The sequence below is a fragment of the Epinephelus lanceolatus genome, chromosome 5, assembly GCF_041903045.1.
Source record: "Epinephelus lanceolatus isolate andai-2023 chromosome 5, ASM4190304v1, whole genome shotgun sequence".
Lineage (NCBI taxonomy): Eukaryota > Metazoa > Chordata > Actinopteri > Perciformes > Serranidae > Epinephelus > Epinephelus lanceolatus.
The window spans coordinates 37985764-38006876 of record NC_135738.1 but is presented as its reverse complement, the minus strand read 5'-3'; the positions used below and the strand labels follow the sequence as shown (position 1 = coordinate 38006876).

At 40.3% G+C, this 21113-nt stretch overlaps 1 protein-coding gene across 2 annotated transcripts in view; it reads left to right on the top strand.

Moving 5' to 3' along the window:
* Positions 1-426: 426 nt before the first annotated feature.
* ranbp10 (RAN binding protein 10) overlaps positions 427-21113 on the top strand; it is a 50248-nt gene continuing 29561 nt past the window's right edge. Inside the window, exons 1-2 of one of the 2 annotated variants that reach the window (XM_033635018.2) lie at positions 427-762; positions 16214-16325. In XM_033635018.2, the coding sequence (XP_033490909.1) occupies positions 564-762; positions 16214-16325 (311 nt within the window). In that variant the 5' untranslated portion in view covers positions 427-563. The remainder of the gene's footprint in view (positions 763-16213; positions 16326-21113) is intronic. The other variant, XM_033635020.2, reaches the window with a different exon arrangement.

Sequence of the window (21113 nt, the reverse complement as noted above, 5' to 3'; positions counted from 1 at the left end):
ACTTTCAATAATTATAATAATTAGATGATGTGATATAGGAGTAACGGCATGTAAATAAGCAAAACACCATATGCTAAAATTAGTTGCATCGAAACTGTCTTTAGGAGTAGGCATGTTTAGCAAAAAATACACTTTTTCTTTTTTTCATCTAGCTAACAAAGATATTTATGTCACACTTCCTCTAATACATGTGCCACATGTGGATAAAATTAGAGACGATGATAAAATTATATAATGTTATAAAAAACGGTCTGTAAATTTAACAGCTCAAAAACTACATTTCCTAGCTCCCTTTCTCAGTGGAAGCCCTAAACCAGGATGACCGTGGTGGAGTTGTGTAGTCATTTCTAGAGTCAGTATCATAAAGGCGAGCGTGCAGCTGAACTACAGTACCCAGGCGGCACTGTTCCAGCCTACAGTACATTCTGCTGCTTATCCGGGGATGTCACACCGCTGCTATTTTCTCCCCTCAGTCCCTCTCACTCTCAGCCTACAGCTCAAGCGGACTGACACGGGGCTTTGGATAGAAAGAACGAACAATAAGATACAAAACAGAGGCCAAAATGGCAGAGCTTGGAGCGGGAAGCCTGCCGTTAGGGGATCCTGTTTTTAATTACCAGGAACACGAACTGAACGAGCGACTGAAACGGCTCTACCCGGCTGTGAACGAGGAAGAGACCCCTTTACCCCGATCCTGGAGCCCCAAGGATAAATACAGCTACATTGGGCTGTCACAGAACAACCTGCGGGTCCATTACAAAGGTTAGAGAGCTGCCTCAGCCCTGATGGTTTGAGCAAGTAGTCACAACAGTAGAGGGTCTCAGCTCAAATATGTCACTGTGTTGTTGCGGAGGGGGGGTCTCTCTCCCTCTCTCACTCGCACACACTCACTCACACACACAGTATGCGATTATGTTGATTGTGTATGTGTGTGTGTGTGTGCACTCCTGGTAAATCTAGTCTGAGCTGCCTCTCCTGTCCTGTAACCTTGCTTTGTTTCACAAATGAGCAGAGGAATGCCCAAATGGGTGACAGTGAACTCGCTAACCCTGACAGTTGGTCTTATTACCACCACGCTGAAATTCACCTTCAACAACACGGCTCTCCTTTGTTTATTTATGACGTTATTTGTTTGCAGTAAACTGACCGTGCGTCTGACGTTCTCCATAGTTTGTACTGGAAAAGGGGGGCATTGGTAGCAGTAACGACGCATAGACAGGGGTCTGCCAATAAGCTAACTAATGGTATTTAACAAACAGGAGCTAGCTAACAGCAAGCTATCTCTTAAGCAAATACAGTAGTTAGCCTTGTGGCTAACTAGCTAACGTTAGCCAACCTAGCTGTTCCTTGTGACTAATATTGTATTGGGGCTAGAACAGTGGGAGAAGCTGACTACAAGATGGACACGAGCCAAAGTTGTTGTTAACATATTACAATGTAGCTAGCACTAAAGGTAATGCTGCAATTGTTCAGTTTTTTGACAACAGCAAGCACCAAAATAGAATAAAAATGGCATTGTTGTGTTTTTCTCGCGTGATTTCAGTGGCAGTGTTCTAGAAGTCTTTTCCAGAATTTCGTAAATCATTTTTTCCAGCCTGGAAGCAACCGGTCCAACTCCATTCAGATCTGTATGTGCCCTGAGCTCAACAACAGTCTCATGTCCAACCTCCAGCAGGCAGCCAGCTCGTTTTCAACAGCTGCTGTGAGGGAGGAGGCCTCTGCGCATTGCATTAGGCCAAATGTACCGATCTTGTAATAAATCCTCGGTATCGGCAGATTTGGGCATTTTCACAATAACAGTAACTTGACTCATCTGACGGTGCAGTCAGTCACTTATTCGGATGGCTAAAACTCGTCAGTGAGGACTGTCAGGCCTATCCGCAGGATTATTTTATACATCCAGCTCCTAAATCAAAACAAGGTGACTCTGTGTGAAGTCTCTGTCTTTTGCCTGCTCTGTTATTTTTCGTCAGGCGACGCGTCAGGGCAGCCCCCCAGTAGCAGGCAAGCTAGCCTTGCATCTCAGACTCTGAAAAATCCCCACAGAGGCACTGCAAAGGCCACTTTGGGCCCTGCTGGCTGTTTACATCAGTAAAACATGCAGAGGATGAGAGGATGCAGGCAGGCTGTGTAACCCATTTTGAAAAGCTATTTGGCACGTACGTAGTAATGGTCCTGCTGTTTGTGAATAGCTGGAAAGGCCTATTATTTGTTAAAATCAGGACTCTCGGGCAGATAGTCAGATATAACCCACAGATTATTTGATGCATAATGGATCAGGGCCCTGCTGTTGCTGTGAGCAGTGGTCAAATTTAATATCAGCCTACATTCTGTTTATCAGAGGTGTTGGAATTTTTTGTGGATGCTGTTATGCTCCATGTTGATTTCTGTTGAAAATGTGACAGAAAAGACTTGTGACAAAGGTTTTTTTTCATCTAGCCTTCAATTATAATCATTTGTATTGAGAATCTGGCATTCTGACTAGAATTACAAATGCACTTGTCACAGCTGTGGCATTGGCCAAAGAATGATGAATGAGCCCATGTTTGTCTGAAGATGAGACACGTCATGTCATGTTGGCGTTATGTAGGCCATTGAGTCTTTATGGCTATGAAAAGTGCACAGATTAAGTGACACTGCACGATTGTTCAGGGATGATATATAAATAGGTCTATTCTGGAGTGTGCAGGATAATTCTCCCCCTCCTGGTAGTTCTCGCTCCTGCTCTGTTCCCTCACCCTTGTGGTTTGAATGCTATTTTGACCAGTGTGCCAATTTTCTCTGTTCAAGGCCACAGTGTCTACCTATTCCTGTTGTGCACAGACACATTAATGTACCCAGTCTCAACAGATAGATACATAAATAAACACTGCAACACATAAACATATTGACTTAGAGCCTATGATGACACCAATTGAATGTTTGTTTTTTACAAAAACTGTAGCACTCTGGTTCTCAAAGGGTTTCTTTGCTTTATTCTGATGCAGAGATGATATCATTGTTCTTTTAATAGGCCTTAAGGATCGATAAATGGAAAGACAGATACAGTTGCTTGACAGGTGGAGCTAAACATATAGGCAGTAAAACATTCTGTACATGCCTAATGTACTGCAGCATACCCTAAAGTGTTGTCTGTGTTTCTTTTAAGTGTGAATTAATATTTATCTGACTAAAAATAGAATGGCTAAGATTCAATGCATCTTTCGATCATCCCCTAGAATGACTAAGATGTTTAAGGACATATTTAAGTTACCTGACTATTTCTTGGTCCGGCACAGTAACTTCCCGTAGTCTTCGCTGGTTGCCTGGAAAACAAGACTCCAGGAAGCAAGAGACTGCTGTTGTTGTTGTCTCCATTCATTCCAAGGTAAACAGAAATGGCCTTGAAGCAACTTTAAAGTTTGATTATTCCTTCTGAACTAATATCTAGGTTATGATATTAGCTAGCCTCTATAAGCATGTCATGTTGCTAATCATTTCATTTTAAGCTACAACCCATTTTAATGAGCAAGTGATGAAATTAGAGTAGGTGGATAGTTGCAACCTTTATCATTTACAGTAGTACAGGTCAATAATAGGATCAGAGGTAGTCAGTAGCTACATTAGCAGTGTTGGGCTCTATTACCGCCCGTTCAAAATACAGAACATTGTCTCTGGGTGGCAGATGTAGCAGTAACCACCTGCTGTCTGGAAGCTTGGTGAGCCCAAACATGCTGTGAAGGAAACCCATTTTAGTCACTTCACTTGATCCTGTTCTTACTGTCACTACCCAAAGCTATTGGCCAGGTGTTGATTTAACTGTTGATTGGAAGCTTTGTGATACATTTTTTTTTACCCATACTGAAAAATATAGTGAAGTACTTAAAGGTGCTTTAATCAATATTTTTATGTGAACAATCAAACAATTATGAAATGTGAAAAAGGTTGCTTGTATAGTGTATAAATCTCGTGATATGGCCGCAATGATGCCCATTCATTATACCAGCTGTGCTTTTTTACACAGGATCAAACAATGCTTGTGTAATGCTGCATCAGTGTGTGACGGGCGTGAGGTGTAACACAACAATGTCAGCGTCTCATTGTTTCCCCAATTTGTGGACATTTTTGGTTGCTGTTCTTTGAGTTAGCTGCTAACTGCTTCTAGCTGCTTTTAAAATCTAATGCTGGGGGGTTTCACACATAATGCGTCATCAGAGCATCACACCTGTGTCCCACCATGCTGGCTGTTCCTACAGACGTCAATTCGACACTGTTACTACCTCAGCTGCCAGCTTAAAGGTGAGACAACTCTGTTCCCTCATTCTGTGATTGTACCTTTTATATAGAACAGCGAGGCAAAAATAATGGCGCAATATTCCCTCCTTGAAGAGGCAGTGTAAATAGGCTGCTGACTCTTGAGACTATGCAGATGTTGAAAGTAAAATGTGCATTTTAGCCTCCTTTTAAACCATTGTCTTGTTTGTTTTGTTGGCCTGTAAACCATTTTAACAACCATCAAAACTCTGACAGACCCACTGTATCCTACCAGCCCAGCACCAAATGGCTGACAGACAGAGTTAGTGACTAGCTGGTAAACAAAGGATAGGAGCATCTAGCAGCTAAAGAGCCAGATATGTCCTTCAGGAGTCACCCCAACACAAAGTGAAAGACAGACACATCCTAAAATTAATAGCAAATTAATAATTAATAGCTCTGTGTCTGCTGCATGTGTAAATAAGAAGTTGTCTGCTAACAAATTAATCAAAACAACTTTTAAGGTCAGTCATATACAAATGTTGAGATCTCAACTTGTTGCACAGCCCCCAAGGGGGCAAAAAAATAATTAATGCAGTTTTAAGATTCTGCACTTGTGGCAGCACTTCGCTCCAAATCCATTGGGGATAATTCACCTTCTCCTTACATGAACCTTGAGGTGCTGACCCTCATCCAAGCGACTGCACACTCAGAGGCAAATATCCCCAAGTGATGTAGGTCACAGCCTGACAAAGCTAACAGAACTAAATCATCTGAAAAAAACATCTATGCAATCCTGAGGTCACCAAAGAAGATCCGACATCCTCCAGTTTTTGGCTCCACCTTACAATTTTGTCCTTGAAAATTACAACCAGAATGACAAAGCACAATGGAGTCATCTATTGAGAAAGCGCTGGACGAAGTGCCAAGGATGAAGACAAAGGTTTTGGTCCAATTATACAAGGACCTAATTGCTCATAGTAACAGCTCCAGTGGCCCATTATCCCAGAGCCGCCCCTTCAGGACACCTTGGACTTGTCCAAGTTCATTAAACCCCCTGCTCCTTTAACACAGAGAGTAAAAAAGAAAGGTGCCCTAGATACTAAAAGCAACATTCAAGTAATGCTAGAAGTTAGAAATTCTAACTGCATGCTCATCAGTGTTATTGCTAACAGCAGTTTTCTGAGGTTTCTTGTGGATGCATTGTATTTTCGTCAAGTGATGCTACTGTAGGTGAAGTGAAAAAAGACTGGAACAGAGCTGGGACCACTGCATTTAGCTGTGGTTCATTGTTTTAAACCATATCTACTGTACTTATCCAATTCCAAACTTTGTAATTTATTTATGTGATGGACGTGAAATATCTCTAAAAAACATTCTTTTGATTCCCAATAAGTCAGTAGAGAGTTTTTTAGGACAAGGTTTCAACATTTTAAGAGAGTAGTTAAGGCAGTTCACTGTTTTTAAAGGCCCCATACATTCACCCAGATGTGTTCAGTGATGCTGGTTTATTAGACTTCTGTTCAGGTTTAAGTTTGTTAAGTATCTAAATTCCATGTACTAATACAGAGGGCGTTGGGTCAGGAGTGGATTGTATATTAATCACAGACTGGATGGTTCAATTCTCGGATCCGACCGTTCACATTTGGACGTATTCTTGATCAAAACCTCGAACCCTGATTGCTCCCAGCCAAGTGGCCAGCACCTTGAAAGGTAACTCCACCACCATGGGTGCATGCTGGGGTTTGTGGCACATGACAGAACACTTTTGGTAAAAGCCATAGACTGTATAAAAATTATGGATACAGCCACCGTGACATCACCTATTGGTACTGGACTCCTGTTCTGAAGCCTCGTGTTTGGCATTTTGGATGTTGCCATCTTGATTTTTGTTTTTGTTTTGGAGCCAGACAAGCCATATTTGGACAAGTAGGTGGAGGTGTGGAGGAGCGAGGGCAGATCTGACTCATAGACTGTCGTGACGCTTAGCAGACCCCAGCTTAGCCCTTTACTCAAAGTGACCACGCCCTCAGTTATGTGTAACTTTAAGCCTTGATGAAGTTTAAAGTGAGCTGTCTAAAGAATCACCCCCCTCGCAGTTGTCATGAATAGGGAAAATGGCTATAGAGACCAAAACCTTGTTTTTCCTAGGCTGAGCTGAGGGTCTATAAGGAGTAACTGGCTTTAGAAGCCACCCTCAAGTGGCCATTAGAAGAAATTGCAGTTTTTGGCATTTCCACATTGGCTTCATTTTCCACCTCTGGAGGTTGCTGCTTGGTTAAAGTGCTATAAACCGTTTCGAACTAAACAACAGAAACATTAGAATGAACTCTTCTCCAGGTTCTGTCCTTTGAGGGCAGATTGGCCAATCACAGTGTTGCAGTGGCCAGCTCTGACAAGGGTCCAACAACTACACAGCTCTGCTTTATAGACTCTTGTGCAGTTGTTTCAGATTTTGTTCATTTGCAGGCTGCTTTTGTGGATTTGGAGCTAAATGCTGTGCCTAGGGCATGTGTATTAATGACATTCATTACGTGGAGAGGTTGGAAGGATATATACGTTTCTTCACCATTCCAAAACCAAATCAAATGCTGAAAAGTTTAGGGTTAGTGAGCTAGCTAACTAGCTACCTACTGAAGATATAGCCTACTGAATGTATACACATGCTACTTTTGCTTTTTAATGACTACAACACCTGCTACCTAGCCTGCTCTACAGGAACCAGTGAAGGGAAGCAGGGAAACTTTGCTGATATTCAACCAGCTGTGTGTTATCGTACTGTGTCCAGATCAACGGTGTTTGGCTTCACCCAGAGCTCCCAGCCCATCCACCAGCGGAGGAGGTTCAGGTGCTGGTGGCACAGGGGGAAGCCAAACACTGTTCATCTGTACACTGCCATCACAAGTAGGAGGGGCTTAGCAAAGGGTCAATTGGCCCCTTTTGTTTTCCCTGTTGGGAAGTTTGTTAATGCAGTAGCTGACAGGAAGTACACAGGAATCAAAGCTGATGCCCTACCAAAAGAATAGCAATGGAATGGTCTATAGACTGAATCACAATGTTTGATGACAATAACTTCTGGGTAGAAAATGTCCACAGAAGAATATTGTTTAACTTACATTCTAGGAGACTGGGTTAATCAACGACACTAGCAAAGCAACAAAGTACATAAAATAAGCAAGAAATGTCAGATAGGTTGGACCACAGTGTCTAACTATGTATCTTTAAATGTTACAGTTATGGCTGAAATTGACAACAGAAGGAAACAAATTTGCTGATTTAACATATCTCTGCATTTCAAATCAATTGCCAGTTGTGAAGTGATTGTTATTAGCACAATGTTACAGTGATTCGGTCAATAAAAGAGCCTGTTTACACCTGATATTAACATGTCTCTTGGTGATCTGATCTCAAGAGGACAGCTCTAAGTCTGTTCACACCTGGTATTAGAATGCATCTCCACAGGCATCTCAAGTGACTATTTGTGATCAGATCTCACTCCCCTGCTCTAAATGCAAATAAACACATACACATTTTCATTCACCATCATTAGGAGACTATTGCTGCAGGAGTGCAAGCTCCGCTCTGGGGACAGTTGATGAGCGTCTAGTCTCGACACCAGACAATCAGAGATCTCCGCCTTCCGATAGTCTGGGGACACTCCTTTCTAAAGTGTGTTTAACACACTGGAGAAAACGGCCGGCAACAAAGCAACACCTCTTGCATTTTTTAAAAGGACACGCCCTCCCGGAAATGTGCGCTCCCCCTTTTCTCGTCCGAGCTTGAAAATGGATGCCGAGAGATTTAACTCCGTTTTATCAAACGTGTGCTCAGTCCACGAGATTGTGGAAATGAAGGACTTACAGCGACGTTGTTTTAAACTTTTAACGCAGTCGGACTATGTTTACAAGCACAAGAGTTCAGCGAGCCACCGAAGGACCGCCCTGCAGATTTACTATTGGTTCTGCAATGTAGGGAGTTTTTTTAAACTCTGAAATTGTATCCGCCCATCTAAACACAAAATCAGGGAGAAAGACATTAGTCTTTAGTTAAGCGAAGCGTCTAAAGACTGACTTGTGAGTCTAATGAGCATCTGCCTACACACACACACACACACACAGTGTCAGGGCATACTGTTAACATCACACTGCTAACATTACCTATTATTGCATTTAATGACGGAGTAGAGACATTTTGGTGTAGGTTTGAGTTTGTTAAGACAGCAGCTGCTGTGTTAGCTTGTACTAGCTGGGCAGCTTTAAACTGTTTTCTGGGCGGAGGCTTCTTCAGCGCTGCGTCTGTCTAGATTGTGTAAGGGCAGCAACAGAAAGTTTGCTTCTCTGGCACGGAGCTGGAGAAGTAGGGATCTCAGCAGAATGAGCAGCAGTCCTTCAGTGTGGCCCAAAAGGACACATTAGTGTACACACTGCTGAAAGAATGTGGCCATATATGGCCCAGATCACCTCTGAATGTGGTCTGAGCTATTGGATCTCAAGACACATTGAGAACACCTGTACTTAAAGTTGTCCACTTGTGATCTGATCACCCAAGACGCATTTTCAGTTTGTTAACTTAGAATTTTAAAGGTGTAAATCTTCCTGCTGCAACAAAACCAATAGGAGTAAAGAAAATAACAATCGTGCAGTTTGTACGTGCCGTCATAGTCATGTGGAGGGGTCTAATCAGGGATCAAAAGTGAAAACACCTGTGTAAATGTTCCATGGGTGTGTAGGGTCTAAGTTTTTCAGCATTATTCCAACTTCTTTACATATTTTTGGCCATCATGCCTTTCTGTTAAAATAATCTTTCTTTGCAAAAGAAAACGCAGACCGTCTATACCAGCCACCAGTAACATTCATACTAAAAAGATGGTTTACCATTGGCTTGTTTGAGCTTGTGTGCTCAGAAGAGCGTCCCACGTTGGGAGTTGGGTTTGGTGAGAGTTGTTTAGACTATGTAGTCAGTCAGCGTTTCTTTAATCAATCTAACAATGTATGTAATAATCAAGCATGGCATCCAAAACAAGGGGCTGTTGTCTTTTGAGAACTTAAGCTAGAGTTTGCTTGCTTCTTACATGCAAGGACTGTGTGTGGAGGACAAGATCTGTCTGTTAAGAAGGGGGTCAGGTGAAAAAATAAGCAAGACTTTTATTTGCATGGCAGTGAGTCTTTTCATCAAGTCAAATTAGTGTTTGAACATTTTGTACTGATTGCAATGTACTTGTAGACATTATGAACATGTCTTGTACTGACTCTCTACTTCAATGGTCACATAGTGCTAATCACTCCTGTGCTGCTGCTGACAGGAAGAGGCAGAGGACAATGTTGCACTGAGGCCTTTATTGTACTGTTATTGAACTGATAGATTTTGCACTTTCTCCCCTGCTTGTGGTCAAGGCTAGAACCTGGAGGGGATTTCTGGTTTCTCAGTAAGCAGTTAAGGCCTCACAATGCTGTGTGGTAAGAACAGGACATTATTCTTTGACCCTTGACCTCTGGTGGGGAGGTTTGATGGCCTGCGTCCTGAACCCTCACAGACTTAACTGACTGTGTCACCTGGTATGGGCTTGAGTGCGAGAGGTTGGCTCCAATATGATATAATCACAAACAGGACAGCACTTTGCAGTGATAACGTTACATCAACAACGCTAAAAAATGTTGTAGAGTTCAGCCATGGGTGTAGGACTTTTTATTTCACATTTTTTTTACTGTCTTCAAAGCTGTAGTTGGTGACTTTTATAAAAAAAAATAAATAAATAAAAAACACCCTTTCATCATATTTGCTTAAACTGTCACTATATCCACAACATTAAATGAGACAGATAATATGTGGAGGGAAAAAACCATATTCCTCTGCCCACGCTGTAACCTTTTCACTCTTCTGCACGCATTACTGCATGTGAACAAAAACAACCAATCATAGCCGAGGAGTCTCTAACGCGGCTGTCAATCACTGCTCATGAACTGCGGTCAAACTGTCAAAAGTAGGCAGAGCTGATCAAATATGAATCAAGATTCTGCTACTGCATTGCCTACTTCTCATCTCAGATGTTTTCAGAAGTATACTTTAGTGTACTGTTTGGTTGTAAAAAGAGAAAGTTTGTGAGTTCTGGTGTAGTAGCATATTTTTGTAGTTGGTGGTATATGTCTCTAGAATACCCTCAGATTATTTCTTCTAATCACCTGACAATGTGAAAAATCCTACAGGACTTTACAGTTGTGGCTCATTCTTTTATAAATGCAAAAATTAAAATAAACATAGGTTTTCACGTAGGGGGTGGTAGGTGTTGTTAAAAGTAGTAGCCATTTCTCCTACCCATCTATGCAGCTGTAAAGAGACCTGTTGGCCTACTGACGACTCATGAGGAGCAGCTAAAAATAGATGCCATGAATGTTGCTGCAACCATTGGACCAGACAATCACACACAAACACACAAACACACAGGCGTGCTGGTCACATGGAAAACATATGTTGAGTTGTAGAATAGGCAGAATTCAGTTTTATTATGGCAAGCTCTTTTAACATTCAATCAGTAGCGGTAATAGCAACTGTAGACACCAACAATTGCTTTTTGACAAGATTTAGTTCCAAACCAAAATATCCATAATGTAATTTCAGCTAGTAGCAGTTCTAATTAAAGATACGTACAATTCATTTTTCTGTAGTCAAAATTTTAATTCTTTATATTATCAATTCTTATCAGTAGAAATGTTCGTCTGTAAATTAATTACAACTACTTGACCTTTAACAATAACTTCTATTCAAATTCACTTACAGATCTCTATAATTCAATTTTGACGTGTTACAAATCCAAGCCGAAATTTACATAATTTCATTTTGACTAGTTGCAGTTCTAATCAATGATCATTTCTCCCTAGTCAGAATGTTTTTTACTTGTTTTAGTTTTTTTTATTTACTAGTGTAAATGCTCTTTTTAGATATCTGTAACTTTATTACAACTAGTAGAATTTTACCATTGACTTCTATTGAAACTCAATTTCAGATGTCTATAATTCATTTTCGACGTGTTATAATTCTGAGTCGACATTCATTGTCCTGTCATTTTTACGAGTCAAAATGTTCTTGCAGATATCTTAAATGACATATGTGCATATCTGAAATGAACTTAGTCATTTTCAGGTAGACATTGCCTATTTAAAAAGTTGACCAATGGCTTTGTGGTACTTCAGTGTTATAATGACCACATATTTGAAATGGTTTGTTTATATGCTGGACATGACATAAATACAATTGTTGATGCCGAAAATGGAAAATTAGTCTTTTACAATATGTGGAAACTCAACTGTAGATATCTGTGACCATTACTCTTACTAGAGAAAAGTGAATTACTGATATCTGTAATTAAATTAAAGTTATCTAAATCTGTTTTGACTTGTCAAAGTGTAATTTCTACATGTGAAAATATATTAATAACATGTCAGTTTTTTAACAGATATCTGAAATTGACATTTATATAGACTGGTAAATCAGTCTACAAAACTCTTTGGTTTTTCCTAGGGCTTTTTACTTGATGACACTGATGCACAAATATGTGTATAGTTTTATATACTAATAATGTTCTGCAAATTATAATGTAGTTCATGTTAATATCATGATAATGGTGGTAACAGTTTTAGGGAATTATTGCATGACATTTATCTCCTGTAAACATTGTCTGCACACAGTATGGTGAGCGAGAAAATCACCACAAGCGTAAATGTTACATAAAAAAAAAAAAAAAGCAGAAGTATGTCATAGTTAAATATAGACCACAACACTGAGCTCAGATTCAGTCGACTAGCGTATTTGATCATTACTGTATGTCTTTGCATGTTTCTAGCTGGCTGTGTGTTAGTAGCTGGAAATTCCATTCTCTCTCTCTCTCTCTCTCTCTCTCTCTCTCTCTCTCTCTCTCTCTCTCTCTCTCTCACACACACACACACTCACACTCACTCACACACACACACACACACACACACACACACACACACACACACACACAGCAACGGCCTCAAGGTGTCTGCTGACAGCCAGCTGCTTCGTTTAAGGTTACAGCCTATCTACATTTCATGCATGCACATACAAACACACACAGAGCTCACAATGACTTTATCAGGACAGATGAACTCAGTCAATGGTGTGATTACATGTAACAGAATGGGATGCACATGTTTACTGCAGTTATACAACACACTATTGAACATGGTAGTCTCTCTACCTCTCTCTCTTTCTCTCTCTCATGACCTGAGGGATTGCATAAGCAGCCATCTGAATATAGAATAACAGACAGTAATGACTGTTGTGCCTCAGTCTAATTGGTCCAGAGACAATGCGTGAGCCCTTTGACCTTTTTAGATCAGATCTGTACCAGTGACTGTATATAAAGTCTATTATCTTTACACACAGAGACAAAAAAGAGAAGATGATGTCATATATAATCTCATTATAGAAAAGTCACCTTAATAGAAGTCTGCATTACTGGGAGAAAATCAGTCCTAGCTTACTCTGTGCATGACTGATCAGGTCCTAGTGCATCAAGTCATATTGTTAGATGTGATGTAGGCTGTGATATGTGGATTTGATAAGACGTCCTTGAAAGTGAAGTATGACAAAGAGGAGCTTGTTCATCAAACATAGGCCCGGGGATAAGAAACAAAAGCTTGTGAAAGCGCAGTAGTTCAGTAAAAGTCATGGCCCTAACAGAATACTGTCACACGGCTGACAAGTGATCGCCACTAGTGCTATACTTTGGCTTGTAGTGTGGGCAGTCAGGCTCTGGTCAGCTGGTTGGCTGTGTTTTCTTTGGCCCTAACTTTACCATGAGATCAGATTTACCAAACCTAGATCTGCTATTTGTTGCCATACTCAGATGTGTGAATCAGTAGAAAGCCAAAAGCCACACCAAATTTGTATCATGTAATTTGTTTATAGGTTAAGTTCATGGCACGTAAGAGTTTTCAAATGTAAAAAAGGCATAAAATGCCAATGTAACAAAACAAATCAGGATATGGTTTATTTTTAGGCCTCTGTGCTGGTGATAGCCAGTTGTCCTTCCATCCGTCCACCCCATTCTCATGAACACGGTATCTCAAGAATGCCTAGAGGGAATTTCTTAAAAGTTGGCACAAATGTCCACTTGGACAACAATAAACTGATTTGATTTTGGCGGTCAAAGGTCAAGGTCACTGTGACCTTGTTTGTCTCATTCTTGTGAAAGTGATATCTCAAGAACACCTTAATGGACTTTTTTTTTCAAATTTGGCACAAAAGTTTACTTGGACTCAGTGATTATCGATTAGACTGAATAGAGGTCAAGGTCACTGTGACCTTGTGTCTGTCTAATTTTCATGAACACAATACCTCAAGAACGTCTTGATGGAGTTTCAGCAAATTTGGCACAAACGTCCTCTTAGACTCAAGAATGAACTGATTAGAATCAGATCATCAGTGGTCACTGTGACCTCACAAAACATGTTTTTGGCTATAACTCAAGAATTCATGAGCTAATTAATGACGAAATTTCACAGAAATGTATAAAAGGATAAAATGATGAAGTGATGATATTTATATCATTTATATCAACTTCACTGTGACATAATTTTCTGCAAAAACACTTTTCTGGCCATTACTCAACGTCACATCTCAGGAACAGAAGGGAAGACATTTGGTCAGATACTGAACTGGTGACACTCATTATGGGTGTCCACCTTGAATCTTTGCTGATTCTGTGCTGTCAGGGAGTAAGATGTGTGTGAAGCATGCATCTTTTCACAGACATACAGTACAGGCCAAAAGTTTGGACACACCTTCTCATTCAATGCGTTTTCTTTATTTTCATGACTATTTACATTGTAGATTCTCACTGAAGGCATCAAAACTATGAATGAACACATGTGGAGTTATGTACTTAACAAAAAAAGGTGAAATAACTGAAAACATGTTTTATATTCTAGTTTCTTCAAAATAGCCACCCTTTGCTCTGATTACTGCTTTGCACACTCTTGGCATTCTCTCCATGAGCTTCAAGAGGTAGTCACCTGAAATGGTTTCCACTTCACAGGTGTGCCTTATCAGGGTTAATTAGTGGAATTTCTTGCTTTATCAATGGGGTTGGGACCATCAGTTGTGTTGTGCAGAAGTCAGGTTAATACACAGCCGACAGCCCTATTGGACAACTGTTAAAATTCATATTATGGCAAGAACCAATCAGCTAACTAAAGAAAAACGAGTGGCCATCATTACTTTAAGAAATGAAGGTCAGTCAGTCTGGAAAATTGCAAAAACTTTAAATGTGTCCCCAAGTGGAGTCGCAAAAACCATCAAGCGCTACAACGAAACTGGCACACATGAGGACCGACCCAGGAAAGGAAGACCAAGAGTCACCTCTGCTTCTGAGGATAAGTTCATCTGAGTCACCAGCCTCAGAAATCGCAAGTTAACAGCAGCTCAGATCAGAGACCAGATGAATGCCACACAGAGTTCTAGCAGCAGACCCATCTCTAGAACAACTGTTAAGAGGAGACTGTGCGAATCAGGCCTTCATGGTCAAATAGCTGCTAGGAAACCACTGCTAAGGAGAGGCAACAAGCAGAAGAGATTTGTTTGGGCCAAGAAACACAAGGAATGGACATTAGACCAGTGGAAATCTGTGCTTTGGTCTGATGAGTCCAAATTTGAGATCTTTGGTTCCAACCGCCGTGTCTTTGTGAGACGCAGAAAAGGCGAACGGATGGATTCCACATGCCTGGTTCCCACTGTGAAGCATGGAGGAGGAGGTGTGATGGTGTGGGGGTATTTTGCTGGTGACACTGTTGGGGATTTATTCAAAATTGAAGGCACACTGAACCAGCATGGCTACCACAGCATCCTGCAGCGACATGCCATCCCATCCGGTTTGCGTTTAGTTGGACGATCATTTATTTTTCAACAGGACAATGACCCCAAACACACCTCCAGGCTGTGTAAGGGCTATTTGACCAAGAAGGAGAGTGATGGAGTGCTGCGGCAGATGACCTGGCCTCCACAGTCACCGGACCTGAACCCAATCGAGATGGTTTGGGGTGAGCTGGACCGCAGAGTGAAGGCAAAGGGGCCAACAAGTGCTAAACACCTCTGGGAACTCCTTCAAGACTGTTGGAAAACAATTTCAGGTGACTACCTCTTGAAGCTCATGGAGAGAATGCCAAGAGTGTGCAAAGCAGTAATCAGAGCAAAGGGTGGCTATTTTGAAGAAACTAGAATATAAAACATGTTTTCAGTTATTTCACCTTTTTTTGTTAAGTACATAACTCCACATGTGTTCATTCATAGTTTTGATGCCTTCAGTGAGAATCTACAATGTAAATAGTCATGAAAATAAAGAAAACGCATTGAACGAGAAGGTGTGTCCAAACTTTTGGCCTGTACTGTAGATGTAAACTGTAACTGCAACTCGATGGGTTTGCAGAGGCATGCAACCACAAAGTAGTAATTCTACTTTAGTAGAGAAGTAGATATTACACCAGCTTACACTTCTAAATATTCCACTGCTACAACAGAGAATGAGTCTGAAAGTGTAAATCTGCAGTTAGATCTGCTAGACACTAGACACTACAATTTTAAAGATGCTCAACACCCAGTTGGTGTAAACAAAGGCAGTTGAGCGCACAAATGCAGGATTTTTACAGCTGTCCCTCTGCTGGTTTGGGAATTAAACTTAGCCAATAACCAAACATGTTGGTGAAACTGTTCGTCTGCTGTACAAGCTTTGGTAGAAAATTAGCAATCAAACACAGCCCAATGTCATTCTAAAGCTCCATTTTGCTAGTGAAAGAGAATCAGAAGCAACAGGCTAATGTCTCTTTGTCAACTGTTGGTTTAGTTCTTTTCAGTGAGACTCAATGCCACAACAAACCTTGACAAAGCATTTTCCAGAAGACTAAATCCGTACATGAAATGAAGTTACCATATTGTTCATGAACACCTTGTATTTCTCCTCTTGCAGGCCATGGTAAGAACCACAAGGATGCAGCATCAGTGCGAGCCACACACCCGATCCCTGCTGCCTGTGGGATCTACTACTTTGAAGTCAAGATTGTCAGCAAAGGTCGAGACGGGTAAGCAGATAGATACAGCTCTACTGAAGCTTTATTACATGTGTTCTGTTGACGTGCAAGAACTTTTTCCAGGTCATTGTTACACTTATTTTCACTGTGCCCAAACAAAACAAAAAAATAGTTCTTCAAATCAAATTGATTAGAGCAATGACAACTTTAGAATCTCAGTTTCATGCTCAGGTCCGTGGATTCCTGTCTTGCATTGGCTGTTTTCTAAGAATATGAACCGAGGAGCCACTCTGAGGAGAAATCAACTTGTTCTGCCCAAATGGACATTCTTATTTCTAGATATAAACAAAAGTGCCAACCACGAGTAACAGTGCAAATATGTTTATGTGTATGTGTCTATATGGGAATTCTAGCTGTTAGCAACAAACAGTAAGGCATTATCAAAAAGCTATAATTGGTAATGAGTTAAACTGATTCAGTACCACTGGCTTAAGGGACAGCGATGCAGGGTAGTTGGTCAGTCTTAATAATTATTGACAGGATTGCTGAGACATTTAGTAAAGAAATTCAGTTTGCAAAGGATGAACGATAATGTCTTTGCCCATGTTTACCTAACAGCAGAGTACGTTAAAAACAAACCCCTCCTTCATGTAGGCCTCAGCTGGGCTTTGAAATGAATTTTAAAGGTGTAGTTCACCCCAAAATTTAAAAATCGTATTTTTCCTCTTACCTGTAGTGCTATTTATCAATCTAGATTGTTTTGGTGTGAGCTGCTGAGTGTTGGAGATATCGGTCTTAGAGATGTCTGTCTTCTCTCAAATATGATGGTACTAGATGGCACTCAGCTTGTGGTGCTCAAAGTACCAAACAAATTTCTTTGAAAAACTCAACAGCAATATCTCATGACCAAGTTACTGAAGATAATCCACAGACCCTGTTGTGAGCAGTTTCGTGCAGGAACTATTTTCTTTCTACGGAACTATACCTGTCAACTGTATCACCGCACAGAAGGAAGCATGCATCTACTGCTAGCTCATCTAGCACCACTGAACAGGCTAATGTTACAGTTCAGCCAAAGAGGACAGAAAGGTCAGACATCCCGGGGTCACTGTGATGGCTTGTGAATTTGTGAGCTTGCTTCAGCAGCATTTCCCTCACCTTGGGTCTGCATAAAAACAGCAATCTTGATATCACTGTTCCATGTTCTTTGCCAAATGCAGCAGTGTCTCCAAATATGTCACTCACGACCTTTATCAGAGTGGTCTCAGTCTTGTTGCCAATATCTGTATCAGCTGTCCTGTTCTCCAAATGCTTTAGTGTCACGACAGAGGGAGTTGCATCAACAGTGCTAGACATTTAAACCCATCTGCTGTGTTAGTGACAATAGGGATGTTTCAACCCAAAAGTGATTATGCCCTGGCTTGTCAAATGTGAGGAATAAGACCTGACTGTCGAGGTTTTATGTAGCTGAAAAATCAAAAGATTCATCTTAGCTGCACCAGAATGATCTCAATGTGACATTCGGCCCAGTTATTTCCAGACACAAAGACAAAAAGAACATCTAAAAGAAATGCAATACAGAATAACCTTTTTTTAACTGTGTTTTAGTGGTTCTCGTTGATGTATTTTTAAAGCAGTATATAAATTTTATTACCTGTATCATGGGGCTGTACTGTATGTTGACCATGGTACACTCAGTACTAACTGAATTTTTCCCCTGTGATTAAACCAATCCAGACATTGTTTGCTCCATAATAGCAGCCAGAATAGGTGACATCATGCACTGTGCCTGAAGTAATTGAATTACCTTAAAAATGAATTCAGTTTTACAGTACGGCATATTACTGCCCCTTAGCTAAAGCATCCGTGGGACTGTTGTGCAGCGACTCTGCAATTTCTTTGCTATAGGTGCTTAGATTCCAGGCTTTCAAAACTCACTTTTTGACCTGTAGGCTCCTCTGCATTGTAACTGAAACTCTCCTCCATCCTCCCCAATAAAAGTCTCAGGTTGCATAATACACTGTTAACACTCCCCAGTTCCAGTTAAGCAGCTCAGCGAACAGAACAAAACAGTGGTGTGAAAGACGACTGCAATGTGGGAGTGTCTGTATGTGTAGCTATAAATGGGCTAGCCTTCCAAATCAACTTAGCTGCTTGACTTGAAACACCATACAGTGCCAGTGTGTTTGTATGGAGTGATTGTCTGGTTCACTGGACCAGAGGCAGGATTTAATGGCATCTTGAATTTGAATTTGAGTTGTAGCATGAAATAATGACACATATTGCATCACAAACACTTTTGAATGGACATTCCTTTCATTCTAACAGTGTAGATAGAAGTGGTATGTCAAGAAATACTGCACTGAGTAATGCCACAACATGCCACTACAATAACATGCACTGCATGTGTATTACTAAGTAAGGAACTTGGCTGTATAATTAAACCAAAATAAACCCAAGTGTGATATTGACTATTGAACTCTGACTCAAAAAACACAACTGTCAATGCAATAGCCTCGGTTTTCAGGCTTAATCAACAGCATGAAGGAAAAATCAAACAAAAATTTGAAGTCTCATCACTTTGCCCAGGTGACAGCAGTCATTGAAGGCTTTATGTTTTCAGGTTGTCCATACGTATGTCCATATGTACAAATGTACTGTAAGTCCTATACTTGTTTGCCCGGTATCACAAGAACCACTTGAGGGAATTTTCTTAAATTTAGCACAAACGTCCACTTGAACTCAGGGATGAACTGATAAGAATTTGGTGGTCAAAGGTCAAAGTCACTGTGACCTCACAAAACACGTTTTTGGACATAAGTCAAGGATACAAATGCTAATCATGACTAAGGTTGAATATAATAAAATTATTAAGTGATGACATTTTATATCCAAAAGGTTGTTGTTTATTGAATAGCGATGATGTCAAGATGATGAAGGACACTCCGCTGACACCGTCTTGCTTGTATATAGAAAGGTTTATCACAAGAAGTACAGCATCAAATCAAGCGCCTAGGAAGCCTGAGAGAGAGTTCGAAGCCAATATGAACTGCTCTGAATAATGGCTCAATTTACCCTGCATATATAGGTCGGTTGTTTTGATGAACTTTGAGACAAAATGTGACAAGTGACAGAGAGACATTCTAGATGGAATCCAACCTTTCATCTTTCTTATCTATCCTTGACCTGAGCCATAATAAATCTTGACCTGGGCCCCTAACTGATCATATAAGACCCCGGTCATCACATAACATGTGGCATGTCAGATACTACAAGGTCACATTTGGTCAGATACTGAATTGGTGACAATAATCTTGGGTGCCCACCTTGATACCAAACTAATTGTATAGGTCTTCTGTGCTGTCGGGTTGAAGATGTGCTTGAAGCATTCACATTTTAGAATAAGCGGCTTCTTTGCACCAACATCTATATTTGAAACATTGTCTACTGTCATGGCTACATACAAGTCTGGATGATATTTTCAACAGGCTTGACAATTAGTGCTTTTTATCAGCTGTGAGTGATTTAATGTCCCTTCACAACAGTTTAATCCAAGTTACACTTTCCCACTAGACATTACTTTTCATTACATTTCTCTTTGGTAAAGTTTAGTTTCCGCTGCCACCTCTTTTGTCTGATACTTGTTTTAGCCCAACAAAACATAGTAAACCCTTTTTGGCTTCAATTTAATGTTTGGCCATGGCATATTGCCCATATGAATTACCATTTTATGTTCAAATAGTACTTTGAGATGTTTTATTTTGACTAACATAAGCCTTGTCATGGGGACAGATTGGCATGTAAATTACATCATCAGAACTGTAACCAACCCTTTGCCAAGCTCTGACCCTGTGTGATTGTCCATCAAGCTGTCAGAGTTTACGTGGACCCCACACTGTGACTAACTGCACTTCCTGAAGAATTATTATTCAATGGTGGAAGGGCAGGGGAAACCAAACTCTGTTTATCTGTGAAAACTAAGATGACACATCTTAGGCTACACTCAACAGGCCATACCACTTTCAGCGTTTGAGTTTGGTTTTGTAACAGGGAAGAAAAACATTATCAGTCACAGACAGTGATAAGTCTAATACTTTTTTCCAAACTGAAGATACTCACAAATATTACATTGGATTGTCATGGAATTTTGGAAAAGCATTCATGGTCTTAAGGGCCCAGCTGTTCAGAAGTAATCTGATCAGATTTCGGCTGTTTGATTGGATCAAATCTGGAAATGGGTTGTTCGGAAAAAAGGATTCTAAAATCAGATTCAATCATGTAATTCAGTCTTAGTTTTGATCTAAAACTTTTTAGTAGGATTGGGATACCATTGATTCAAAAATCAGGAAATCAGCATTCAGGGTGTTTATATTTTGCACTAGATTTGTTTAACATCCTATTTGATAAAGTAGATAAAGTAAATATTAAGCTATCTATTCAGCCTTTAAATACAGTAAAGTAAAAAAAATAAGGATGTCGTCCCCATAAAATAGTCCCCCGTAAAGCTGTCAATATCATTTAAAAAAGTTATTTTCCGTTACAAACCAGAGGATCTGCATTTCTTTTCATTTTCTTTGGTTGCACCCATGACAGTAGTTGGTTACTGCAGTGTGTTTGTTGGCAGACTGCCTACATTATGATATGTAGTCCCATTTAGAGCACTGGTTATCCATATTTAATAATCTTGAAGTTTGTATCTGGATCAGGGTGATCCAATCCAATATTGTTTTAAAAAAAACAGCAAAAAAAAGTATGATAAATTAGCTGATCCTAGGTAGCAAAACATGGGATTTCCAAATTTGCGTTTTTCTGATCTATATATTTTTTTTTAAACAACTT